General features: G+C 39.9%; 2 protein-coding genes across 2 annotated transcripts; one reads left to right on the top strand and one right to left on the bottom strand.

The window, feature by feature from the left end:
- Positions 1–378: 378 nt before the first annotated feature.
- farsa (phenylalanyl-tRNA synthetase subunit alpha) lies at positions 379–8736 on the top strand. Its single transcript, XM_084744550.1, has 13 exons — positions 379–565; positions 781–918; positions 2248–2346; positions 2447–2565; positions 3832–3924; positions 4795–4923; positions 5007–5122; positions 5206–5290; positions 5385–5484; positions 5767–5935; positions 6167–6244; positions 6791–6905; positions 8242–8736. Exons 1-13 carry the CDS (start codon positions 419–421, stop codon positions 8345–8347), a joined length of 1494 nt encoding a protein of 497 aa, XP_084600676.1. The 5' UTR covers positions 379–418; the 3' UTR covers positions 8348–8736.
- A 2463-nt stretch (positions 8737–11199) lies between these two features.
- LOC146309701 (uncharacterized) lies at positions 11200–13468 on the bottom strand. Its single transcript, XM_084744372.1, has 2 exons — positions 13167–13468; positions 11200–11710 (listed from the first exon to the last, which is right to left on the bottom strand). Exons 1-2 carry the CDS (start codon positions 13393–13395, stop codon positions 11400–11402), a joined length of 540 nt encoding a protein of 179 aa, XP_084600498.1. The 5' UTR covers positions 13396–13468; the 3' UTR covers positions 11200–11399.

Below are 13468 nucleotides of genomic sequence, written 5' to 3'. Positions count from 1 at the left end.
TATCTTTTAAATGGAATTAGGGATATCCATAATTCAGATGTAGATATCTGCAATGCGAGTTGTGGATATCTGCAATTTAATTACGGATATCTGTAATGACAAACCCCATACACATGAATGGGGGAAAAGTGACGTCATTTGTCCTAGTAAAAAAAATTACATTTGTGGATATCTGAAATGATAATTGTGTATAGGAAGAATTACTTTGTGGATATCTGAAATGTTATTTTTGAATAGGAAGAAATGAATTACAGATATCTGCAATACATATCCAGCCTAGCTATTAAATGTTAAAACGGCTTGCCATACTATGACAGTATTTACGGTACTCCTTTTGACGTCTCTCTACTCTAATACATTCGGCCTTTTGGAACGCTACGTCATCTCCGGTCTCTCTCGGTCTTCGCAGGGCTACAGCATGGCGGACACCGGTGTGGTGGAGACGCTTCTCCGTCGGATTGAGAAGGTGGACGATGGCGTGGACAGCCTGCAAGTGGCGAACAGCCTCGAGGTGGACCACCAGGTCATCGTCGGAGCCGTGAAGAGTCTGCAGGCCCTCGGAGACGTGAGTGTCCCGGACTGAGCGGCGGCGGAAGTCAGTCTGTCACCGTCAACAGTGTTCATTGAGTGTGACTGATGCAATCAGGACGTCAAGTTTAAAGAGATGAGAACTGTCAAACAGACAGGCTCAGCATTGTGTGTCATGTATTGAAGTGAAACGCAGTTCACTGAGACAGTTAGGATGAATATTTACGGTACGTGTCTTTTTTTGCTGCTCAGATAATCTCTGCCGAGCTGCGGTCCTCCAAGCACTGGGAGCTGACGGCGGAGGGCACGGAGATAGCCGAGCAGGGTAGCCATGAAGCCCGGGTGTTCAGCTCCATCCCGCTGGAGGGTCTGGCACAGAGTGAGCTCATGGTGAGTGTTACAGGTGGACCGGTCAGGTCTGCAGTCCACAGCGACACTTTACCTGCAGGACTGAAACTGACATAATGAAACTAGTGGGAACTTTCATCCTGATATAAACACAGAGAGGAAGGATATCTGCTCTTTCAATAGCTCTCCAAGTATATTACAGGTTTTCTATGAATTGCTTGGGGCCCCCCATACCCATTAAAGGACCCCTTTTAGTCCCTGGAACCCCAGTTTTGAATACCCCTGTCATGAGGGAATAATTGATGTTGAGCAGTAAATCAGTCAATTAATCCATTGGTTGATTTACAGAACATTAATCACAACAATTTTTGATAACTAAATGATTATTTGAGTATTTTGTTTAGCAAAAAGTGTTTACTGTTGGTCAACCAAAATAAGCCATTTGAAGCAGTAGTATTATCAGCATGTCATCAGTGTCATCAGATAAAACCTTGAAATGAAACATCATCTTCAAAAAACTGAGATTACTGCCCATTGTGATGACACTTTAATTATGGGCATTTTATGCAAGTATGACAGCGGTGTGGAGGTTTTTTAATGAATTGAAACAAATATCGGAGTTGCTGTTTGCGACGATTGCTCAACATTGGGCATGTGACGAAGCACCAAATTACATTTAATCAACTCTTTAAATTTAATTGCCCGTGGTAAGAGCTGTCATCCCAATGAATTATGATGAATTTGTAGAGAACAAAGAAAAAAACTCTCATCATCAGTTTTCTTATTTTGCCCAGTGAACATGTACATTTGGAAAATGCATTGTTGGGTAACAATTAAACAGAAAACAACATCCACTGACTGTTTTTACACATGTTCTTCTACTTCAGTTAACTTATCAGACTGAAAAATGATGCATGCAGTACCTTTAATGAATATAATAAAATGATATTTTTGTTATCTATACACCAAACATACGAATGCAATATAGAACAGACTAAAACCTCTTAGCCAGTGGTTAAAAGGTCTTTCAAGTTCATCAATTGAATACTTAACATCTACAATAAAGGAAAAATATAAGAAAAGAAGTGGGGAACATTCACAGACCTTCTGAAAATTAATCCTACTCTTTTTGTTTTACAGTACAAGGTATTGACCTAAGTAAAGCATGGACAATCTGTGCATCAGTTCTGACTTTTATGCATGAATTTATTTAATATGTTGTGTTGCATTTTCTCTTCAATGCTTTTTTAGTGATATAAACACAGAGTGGACAGCAGAGACTGTTGTATTTCTACGTTTTTTCTATCTTGTATGATATTATTTATTATATTCAGTGACATTGCTGCTCCCTCTGTGTTTGCCCCTGTGCAGAAACTGTCCTTTGGGAAGATCGGCTTCAGCAAAGCCATGTCCAACAAGTGGATCAGAGTGGACAAGGCACACGAGGGCGGCCCGAGGATATTCAGGACCGTATGTGTCAAGTTTACATCAACCTGTTATTATGGCTCTGTGTGATCTGAAGTCCTGTTCTAAACGAGGTGCGTACGTGTGGTTACGTGTTGATCCTCAGGTGGAGAGCATCGAAGACCAGGTCAGAGAGAAGCTGCTTCTTGTTAAGCAGGGCGACACAACTCAGCTGGACGAGAAAGAAAAGAACGAGCTGAAGAAGAGAAAACTGCTCTCTGAAGTGTAAGTCCCCAAACACTTTTTAAACACAGTCAATGTTGATTGTGTACCTTTGTCCACCAGTAGGTGGCAGTAGGAGCTTTGTTGTGGTCACAAGGCAGCATGAGGTTGGAATTATATTTTTATTAATGGTCTCTATCTAACAACAGTTTCATTGAATAGTCTGCTGGGAACAAATTGTAATTGTTTTGATGCATCCTGTTCCTGTTGCCAGCAGTCGTTATGTAGCTCTTTACCAGTTTGCATGGTGGCAGATACTTTGTGAATGACCTTCCATTTTGTAACACAGTCTTATATTTGACTCAAATACTTAAATTAAAATAGCTAGCAGATTAAACTGAGGGCTGTAGCTACATGTGACATGCTGCTGAGACCTCAAAAAGCTCCAGGAGTGGGTAAATGAAGGTTCTATTATTACATTTACAGTACGGGGATCAACAGGTTTGAAACAGTCTGTTGTTGTCGTAATCGTGTGGGGTTATACATAAGAAGTATTTCACTATGTTGTGTCATTCCAAGACGAAGGAGCCAGCTCATACAGATCGATAGTTTCTCAAAATTTCACATCCTCTCCTGACTACCGAGTCCTTCTCTGTGAGTTTTCTTTCTTAGCTACCACAGATTGTCCTGAACTTGTCTGTCGTTTAGATATCCTGCAATCTGCATAAATGAATGGCACCTTGCAGATAAACTGCTGGATAAATCTGTATGAATCTGTTGGATAAAATGTCACGGGCACGGTTGGTCAGTATGTTGATGCAAAACTAATGAATAACCTTTAAATTAGAATGCACATGGACGAGGACATTTTGGATAACTCACTGAAATATCCTCTGGATTGTTACCAAGGTTATGATCAAATCCTCTTACTCAGAGAGCAATCTTACATAAACTGGAAGCGAGATATCGGAAGTACTAAGCTGATCTAACTGAGCATCTTTCTCCTGAGGGAAGATATTATGAGGAAATATTCACCACCGAGCATAAAACACTAACTGAGCTGTAGTGAGGTTTATTAAGTCATCAAACATGTCACGTGTTTCTTCAATGTCTTTTATGTTCATGTTAAAAGATATTAGAAACACTGTCATTCATTTAAATACAGCACCACCAAAAACTACTGTACAGCTGAATCAACAACAAGTTAGAAAAATCTTTCTAGTCCTTTACTTTGTAATGTAAAAGTCAGGTATATGAAGAGGATCACATTTAACACTAAGCCACTCATCATGTCTTTTCCTGTCCTCCCATGTTATTTTCTGTGTTTAGGACGGTGAAGTCATACTGGATCTCTAAGGGCAGTTCCTTCAGCACCACCATCACTAAACAGGAGACGGAGCTCACTCCTGAGATGATTGCCAAGTGAGTACAGTTGCAGCCCTTTCAGTCTCATTTAAAGTATGTTTTATGAATTCTGCTTAATAAGACTGTAAAATGTGTCCCATCTGCCCTCCTCTGTCTGTCAGTGACGGGGTGCAGGACCTCAGACAGGGGACACAGAGAGACGTCTGTCCATAAAAGGGGATGAGTCCAAAGACGAGGACTTTGTCCTAAAGGCAGGGCAGAACAAAACGATTCAAACTGCTGAAATACTGTTATCTAATAACCAGTTGTACATCTTTATTTTGCTTTTCTGATCAGAAGTCATGCAAACTAACTGCTAATTTATCATATATTTCATTGACAAAACTGATTTTCCTTCTTTATCTTACTTTCTTTCCTTCAAAACTCGCATAATGTATGTTAATGAAACTTTTAGGCACCCTGTATTACTCGCTGTTTCTGTGAGATCCTTTGAAATAAAAAATAAGGATAAATAAATAAATAAATAACGGGCATGCTCATAATACAGCTTATACAGTTTTCATGAGGATAAGGCATTAAAATGATGCCTGGTCTCAGGTTTGCATGTAATCGTATCGTAGAGAGGATTTAGCTAAAAGCAGCATCCAGATGTTCTTTTCTTTCTATGCCCAAAATTCAAATTGATGCAGCTTTACTTCTCTGCAGTGAAACTGTTCATGACAGATTTGATGTTCTCGATTATCTAAGCTGCAGATGAATTAAATGAATTGGCAGAAATACTATGTCTTTGTTACCTGACTGTGGAAAACCTGCTGACTAATGAAGAAGTCAGGATGCTGTTGTTAATTGGTACAGCATAAGTGAAAGCTGCAGTCTTCAGACTCCTCTTGACTGCTCCTTTTGAGGCCTGTATGTGTTGTGTTTCAGTGGCAGCTGGAAAGAGAAGAAATTCAAGCCCTACAACTTTGAGGCCCTGGGCGTTGCCCCCGACTGTGGCCACCTGCACCCGCTGTTGAAGGTGCGAACACAGTTCAGGCAGATCTTCCTGGAGATGGGGTGAGTTGCTGTAAACATCACAGTGAAAGAAGCCGTTTCCCACATATAAAAAGCACATAAAATCGACTCTCTGCTTTCTGTAGCTTCACAGAGATGCCGACCAACAACTTCATAGAGAGCTCTTTCTGGAACTTTGACTCCCTGTTCCAGCCCCAGCAGCACCCGGCCAGAGACCAGCACGACACCTTCTTCCTGTCTGGTGCGTGTCATACATTTCTCTGTCTCAGTGCTGTCGCTCTTAGTCATTTCTGATGTTCGTTAATTCCAAATGTCATTGTCCAGACCCAGCGCTCGCTCACGAGTTCCCGCAGGACTACCTGGAGAGGGTGAAGAAGGTCCACTCAGAGGGAGGCTTTGGTTCACAGGGGTGAGACATAATCACACATTCAGATCACAGGTAACATTAATGAACTTTAAACGAAGCTTGTGACAACGTGCTCTGATATCTTGCTGTCTGTCAGGTACAAGTACGACTGGAAGATAGAGGAGGCTCAGAAAAACATCCTCCGCACTCACACTACAGCAGTCAGCGCACGCATGTTGTATAAACTTGCACAACAGGTGAGTTTCACACACACATATTCAGTTTTTTTTTTATGTCATAGTATTTGAAGGTTTCAGCTCATTTTTGTGATAAAACCAGCAGGACCTGTTTGTGCAGGACCTATAGACATGCAAACTGTCAGAAAATGGTGGAGAATGTGATCACTGTTTCTCACCTCTCTAGTTGAGGTGTCTATATACTTTTGACCATACAGTGTATGTGCTACACCTGTACTGTCGCTGACCATGAAGCTCTTCTTCCTCTCTGTCTCGTCACCCACATGTCAAACCATCCACCAGGAGAAGTTCACCCCCGTCAAGTATTTCTCCATTGACCGGGTGTTCAGGAACGAGACCTTAGATGCCACCCACCTGGCCGAGTTCCACCAGATAGAGGGCGTGGTGGCCGACTACGGACTCACACTGGGAGATCTCATGGGCATCCTGCACCAGTTCTTCACTAAACTAGGTCAGCAGGTTTATGGCCTTCATAATGTGGCTAAAGTTCAAACGCTCTGAGGGGTAGCTGTGAATTCTTAAGTCTTAAACACTGCATTTGTGCAAAGCAGGCAGCTACCATATACCTGCAAATAACATTTTCTGCGGTGTTTTTACACAAGTTGTTCTGATTGTTGTTGTTGTTGCCGTTAGATGTGTTTATCAAGCCACATAAATCCAGCCTTTGCTGTTTCTTTTCCAGGAATTACCAAACTCCGCTTCAAGCCTGCCTACAACCCCTACACAGAGCCCAGCATGGAAGTGTTCAGCTACCATGAAGGTACAGTTCAACCGCTCTAGATAATTTACTACCACTGACGCTCTGTTATTTAACTGACTACATTTTTTTTTTGTCAGTGTATGCTAGTTTCAATCATCTCATGGCTTTTCTTTGTTTTTTGCTAGGTGCTAGAAAATTAATACAATAAACAGGGGGTTGGTATGCCTAAGAAACAAATAAAATATCTTTTCTCTGCCGCACAAAGACAAAAGGCAACATGAGTTAAAACCTAAATCTGATGTTCTAAAATCTATATCAAGTGAAAGCTTGCTTTGAGAGAACCACAGTTACCTTTAGCTAAAGCCAAAATTAAATTTACTTATTTCCTTTCAAGGAAAAATGAATGACATCTTGTTAATTCCCTCTAATGATAACCAGCTCCACAAATCATAAGTTCCATCTTAGCTTTTGACTCTGGTTGAATTCATGTGGTTTGGTGAGGTTATGCCACCTAGTTACTGCTCCCTGCCTTTTGTAGAACGGTTCTGTTTTGTGGTTTTGGTTTGTTGTACCAATTGTGTGTCATTTCTCTTTTTGCACACACAGGACTTAAAAAATGGGTGGAAGTGGGAAACTCGGGGGTCTTCAGACCAGAGATGCTGCTGCCCATGGGTCTGCCTGAGGACGTGTCAGTTATTGCTTGGGGGCTGTCGCTGGAAAGGTGAACACACACACACACACACACACACACACACACACACACACACACACACACACACAGACAGGCACGTGAAGCTGCAGAAACACAATATGAATTTTTGTTTGTGTACAAAGAAAATACAAACTGGCACCAGTGATTCTGAAAGATCAGAAGTGACCTGCATTTTTTTACTGCCATGTCAGCTTTAGAAAATGAAAACTTTATCTTGTCGATAATCTCTCAGATCTACCATTTGTGATTTTGAGAGAGATTCAGTCCGTCTATAGACGTCATCAGTCCTGTAGCTGTGTAGCCACTGAGCTCAAGTTTGACCCACATTTCACATATTGAGGTTTATTGTCTGGTTTATACATGTTTTAAATCACAATTGACATTTTTTGTATTACACCTAAAGAGTACAGTAAAAGAGAAAATTCCAATTCCAAAGAAGCTGATAAGTTCTGTAAAATCTGAGACCTTCACAAATGTGACAGTTACCCCTGATGATTGTTAAGCTTTACACAGCGTCCTAACTTTTTTGGAATTGGGGTTTGTATGTTTCTGAAAACAATTTAAGCAAGAAATAGGTAATGTAGTAACAGAATCTTGATCCATAATTGATCAGCACTGCCTAGTTTGATGGTTTGTTCTGAGTTTTTATGATCCCTCTGTGTTGACTGGACTGAGAATGACCTGACCTGCCTTAAAGCATACCCTGCTTAATAGTCTATATTACTCTAAATGGGACCATCATTTTTCACAATGAACATCACACTGAACTGAAGAAGACTTAAAACTAGTGATAGAGACCATAAAGTTGTAATAAATCAATTGAGAATTAGTCATTTTACTGCGTCTCTTCCCTTCTACTCTCTCCCCAATCTTCTGTCTGTTTAATGTTGGCCTGATAATAAAGGCTAAAAAGCCATTAAAACATAATTTTAAAGAAAGAATACATACAATTAAAGCACTTCTGCATTGGCTTCACTTTTCAAACCCGGTCTATGAGTTTTACTTGAACCCCAAACTCCTTGTTTTGGGGGTTTAAGTGGTTTTTTTAAACTTTGGTCTTTTGGCTCATTTGTTGATCAAACTGCTACTTTGGGTTTAAATGTAGTTAAAAGTGAGGTTTAACTGGGGACAACCATCGTGGCTAATAACCATGGAGCGAGCAGGCTGGGAAAAGGCTCCATAATCCACGATGAGTAATCCTCCCTCTTTCACCCAACCCTCTGTTGTTTGTCCCTGACCCATCAGACCTGGAATTACACACAACACAAATACTTTGTACTCTGTCGTGGCTGCGTTTTGTGTAACAAGAATTGTCACTCACCCAGCCCTCTCATCTCACCCACAGACCCACCATGATTAAATACGGCATCAACAACATCAGAGAGCTGGTGGGACACAAGGTGAACCTCCAGATGGTCTACGACAGTCCCATCTGTCGACTCGAGTCCTGAGGTTCACCCAGCCTTCATCATTATTATTTTGGATGGACCCTACTTACCTATACCAACAATTTCTACGTCTCCTTTGAGAAAGCGCTCCACTCTCTACTTAATCTTGCCAGTTCAAGCTTGGCCAGTAAAACCAGTTGGTCTGAAAGCAACTGTAGCAGAAAGAGGGTTTGATTTTCTCCATCGTCAAGGCAACAGATCACAATAAACTGTTACTACACAGGAGCAGCCATTGTATGAACTTGATACTGTGCTTCCATGCAAAACATCAATGGAAGTCTTGAGCTTGTTACACACTAAGAGCAGTTTTTTACATCATGTACAGGAAAAAATATTACTTTTGGAATGTAACAATGGTACAATAAAAAGTGTTTGTTGTCATAAACAAGAAATGGCTTCATCTGGCTTTCTTAAAGGTATAATGCGTAGGATTTATCCAAGCTGTTTGTAAATGCACCAGAAAGCACCACTTTTTGTTTTACAGCCCTATTAATGTTATAAATTACACCCGAGCGTCAAAATGTCTGCAGTGAAAAAGGTCTGTTGCAACTGAAAATCATTGGCAGAAATGAAGGCCAAAATGTCAATAATGTAGGAATTTAAATTCAGGTTTGTAGCTGCTGGTTGAGGAACATTTTATTGATCTGTTTCTAACTTTATCTGTTTCCATCTACTGCAGCAGACACACGGTGACTTCCTTCAAGCTCAGACAGCAACTTTGATGAACTGAGCTTGTGAAAATATTTCAACAACATTTTAGACATGTTTTACACATGTTGCTAAATTGTTGTCTGCCAAAATAAATAAGAATTGCCTTCGGTATTTATATATCCAGTAGGCTTGTGGTGTTTGGATGTGCTTGAACAGTTTGGCTGGTTGTAATTCCAAGGATGTAGTATTAAAGTTAACCCTGTGTCTGTGTCTGCCCACTGTGTGTTGCTGGACAGTGGTTGTGGGTATATGCCCATATGTATAACACACATTGTTTCATTCCTAACTTCAATATTTGGGACTGCGTTAACATACAAAAGCTTCTTCATAGACATTACTAAGAATGTGTGAACAGATTTTGGACTGGAAATATGTTGAAATACATTTTTATCTGCATCATGTAATCCTTCATCCCATGTAATTACTTTTGTAGCTGTCACTTGCAGTGATGCTTATATCTGCAAATCTTGAAATTCTTAAATCACATATTGAATACAGTTCAACTTGTATAAGCACCCTGTGACCCTGATTTCTTCATTTCACTGGTCCAGACTCAAGTTCAAAGAAAGTTCAGAGCTCAAATTAACTTACTAAGCTCTCGATGCACCACATGCCATTAACTGAACGGGAATTGTAAATACAAATGAGTTTCTTGGTTCAGTCTGCAGCTTTAAAAATTGAATTTAATTGAGTCCTGAACTGAGTAAAACAGTCCAAACAAAGCAGCAGAATAAGTGATTTCATACGATCTTCACCCCGGTTGGTGTCTAAGAATAGAAGCTGCTGTGAGCTGGTTTTAAATGGGAAATTAGCTCATTTTCCCAGCATGCCACACGGTACACTTTTGTGCTATAAGCTGCGCTGATGGGCTCTGCATACCAGACTGTACGTCACCTGCCATAAAAGCAGTAGGATTAAGTAGTGTTGTGTACATGTCGAATTGCAGGAACTCCGTTAAGTCTCCCTCTTAAGCTAATCCCTCGGTGTCTTGAAATAACGTTTTACTGGTGTGTGTGAGGCAGCCAGCTGGTAAGTTTACAGGCTGGAAACAGCTTTGTCGATGCGAGTAGTACAGACAATGTGCAGTCGTAACCTCCGCCAAAAGTCTGATCTCCTGTGCCTCTTAGCAGAGTATAAGGAACACATAAAAGTTCCACACATAAGACACACTGTATACTGAGAGCTCCACGCTTATATTCAGAGCCACTCGCTCAGCTTTGATGAAAAAAATCTTTATTTCATCCACAAAGAAAAACTACAGTAGGTACCACTCTTTAGAAATAAAAGTGCCAACTAGAACCATACTGGGTTCTTTGGCTCGTCCCCATAGGGAAACCTTTTTTGGTTCCACAAAGCAGCAAAATATGTCAAGAGCTCAAACACAGAAACAGCAAGTGTAAATTTAGAAGATATAAAAATGCATACAGTATTAATAAATGTCAATAACAGTGACAAACTTGAGTTGGTTCATTGAGATGAACATGTGTTGGTGGAAAAATACTTGGTCAAATTTGTGAAAGATTTTGGGTGATTGGACAAAATTTCAAGGTTGTGCAGATTTCACAGAGCTGCGATCTCAACATTCCCGGGGTGACTGATTTTTATAAGGGTTTCACTTCATCTTCTGAGGGTCCTATGAAGAACCATATCGTATTCTAAAAATGATTGAATTTCATAGATCGTATATTGTGGCCGTCCATCATGTTAACAATCTGTTACAATTTCCATTATTTATATTTAAAAAACATCTTTTAACACCTTTCAGAAAATGATCTTTGAAGAACTCTTTCTTCCAAAAAGGGTTCTGATTGGAACTTGCAGATTTACAAAGAACCACTGACAAACCTTTATGTTTTTAAAAAAAAAGTGGTTCTACAGAGATAAATGGTTCTGGGAAGAACCCTTTTGGAAACCTTATTTCTAAGAGTGTACTCATGACAGCGTTAACCAACATGAAGTGTTTACTAAACTTAATCTAGCATGTCAAACAGCTTCTCTCTGAAGCTCAGGCACACAGAGACAATATCCAGTGATCTTCTCTGGTAATCCCTTTGGTCCTTGGGCAACCTCTTCTCACGGTGTTTGCTTTGACTTTTCTGTCTATATGATGTGTGAGAGAGACAACAGTCTTGAGTCATGTTGCATAATTTTGAGACACAATTTAACATTTACAAGACGGCACAGTGGAGTCATTGGGGTTTCTACACATTGCACATGACAACAGTGTCTTACTTGCCACAAAACACACATCAGAGTCGTGTCTGCATGTTTTTATGTGTGCTGGAGTTCAAACACTTGGTTGCTCTTTGTCAAGGCTGTTCATGATCACGTTCTTTGTCCATGATCATATCTCCCTCGGGATGTCCTTGACATCTCTGGTTGGCCCCGGGCTGGCTGAGAAAGTCATCGAGCTGTGACTTGCTGGGCTGTGTAAGTGTGGGAAGAAAGACGGGATGTACGGGATGGCGGCCAGCAGCAGCGGGCTGGTCTGGGGGCTTTCCTCATGGGGCAGAGGGATAACCACGTCGTCCTGGTCCCACACGTGGAAGGCATTGTGGGCAAACGGATGCAGTGGAGGAGGATGGTTGGAGGCCATGTGCTGAAGGTTGTTGTCCTTGTTGTTGTCCTCATCGCCGGTCGGACCCAAAACACAATCTTAACAAGGGAGGCAGAGTTTAAAAATTGAATACCACAAAAGTAGCTTACTTCTGCTGGTGCAGTATATGTAAAGACTGTGAAATAGCTTGACTAATTAAAGAGAAGAATAAGAAATGTACCGAATACATGTTCAAATAGCTCAAATTAAGTGGTTGAAATAGTTGGCTTCAAGTAATGAATAACTGCGAATTGTTGAAATAGATAGCGACAAGTAATAAATTATCAGTTCAAATAGTTAATTGAATAAATGGTAAAATAGCCTAAATTAAAGTAAGTTGAAAAAGTAAGCAAAATGAATAGTGTTAGATGAAATAGTTAGCTAAAGTAATGAATAGTTCAAATAATAAACCTTGTTCACTGAGATGAAAGGAGGGATGTTAAACACAAACGATACTAATTAAGGTCTTTGTAATTAAGTGGCTGTTGTCTAGAAGGGAACCCTTGATTTGTGAAACACTCTCATAAGATTTGACACGCTGTTTCTTAATTGTGAACGTACAAAAATTGTTTTACAATGGGACCACCCTATAATTAAAATGTGGCTGAGGTCAGGGACAGAAAACACTTGGTTAAGGTCAAGGAGAGATGATGGTTTTCCTCTCCAGTGAACCAGCTGTTCAACCTGAATGGAATGGTGCCTTAATTAATATAACTGGTAACACCTGTGCTTCATGTCAAAACGGCTCCTCTGAAAAAGTTAAAAGCTAAAAGCATATATGCATAAATGGTAAAATAATGTTAGCTTAGTTAAAATTAACATTAATTGGGGGAAAATGCTAGCTAAATATTTACAGTTACAATAAACAGTTACTGGTTGAAACGGTTGAAATAGTTATTGAAATATACCATTTATGGATCAGTTATTCATATAGTTAGCTTAAACAAACCGTTTGCCATAAATTGTTATCCTTTAGTATTTCATGAAAAGGTGAAATAGCTCAAATTAAATGGGTAAAGTAATGTTAATTAGCCAAAAGTAATAAATAAGCAAATGTAAATGTAATTAATTATTGGATAAATGGTGAAATAAAGTAAGAAAGTAATTTTATACAAATAAAAATGCAGAAGGCTGCACATCAGATTATTTAATAAAATGCACTTTTTCAAGTTCTCATTTGTCTTTGTTTTTTAATATTGTGATAAATATCGTATTGTGAAAGTCATAGCGTGGCATTATTATCACTCTCATTATCGCATTTTTGTTTTAGTCACATCCTTGGCTACTAGTAGTATGAATACAAACTCTTCCGACCTAAATACTGACACATTTGGGACATAACTGGTGGTGTTGATGAAGGGATACTTCATGATGCCCTTGCGTTATTATTGTGCAGTTTTGCGTGAGAAACTGGAATCATAATCCATACATTTCATTCTAAGTCTGTATATTAAATAGTTTTGTTGGCTAAAATATCTGTAATTATGTTATGTATTATAATTCAGATGGAAATACCTGCTATGTCAATGGCCAGATCCTTGATGAGATGTCCAACAATGGCATAGGCAACTCCAACAACCACCAGCGCAGCCATGAGCAGATACACCACCGCCTTTGGCAAAGCGATGAGGTCCTTCACTGGGGGCTTGTACTGCTTGTACAGAGGGTCGTCTATTGTCATTGAGTACGGGTAAGCTTGTGCTTCATCGGTGGAGTTAATGCCGGAGAAATTATAGATATTCATGATTAGGAGAACTCGGTATTCCGACTGAGAATCAGACTCCCTTTTTGCTCTTCTTCCCCCTCTTCACTCAAAA

Source organism: Lutjanus erythropterus, chromosome 19 (assembly GCF_056507025.1).
Source record: "Lutjanus erythropterus isolate fLutEry1 chromosome 19, fLutEry1.hap2, whole genome shotgun sequence".
NCBI classification, from domain to species: domain Eukaryota; kingdom Metazoa; phylum Chordata; class Actinopteri; order Lutjaniformes; family Lutjanidae; genus Lutjanus; species Lutjanus erythropterus.
The sequence above is the reverse complement of the archived record's forward strand: the minus strand, read 5'-3'. Positions and strand labels throughout refer to the sequence as shown.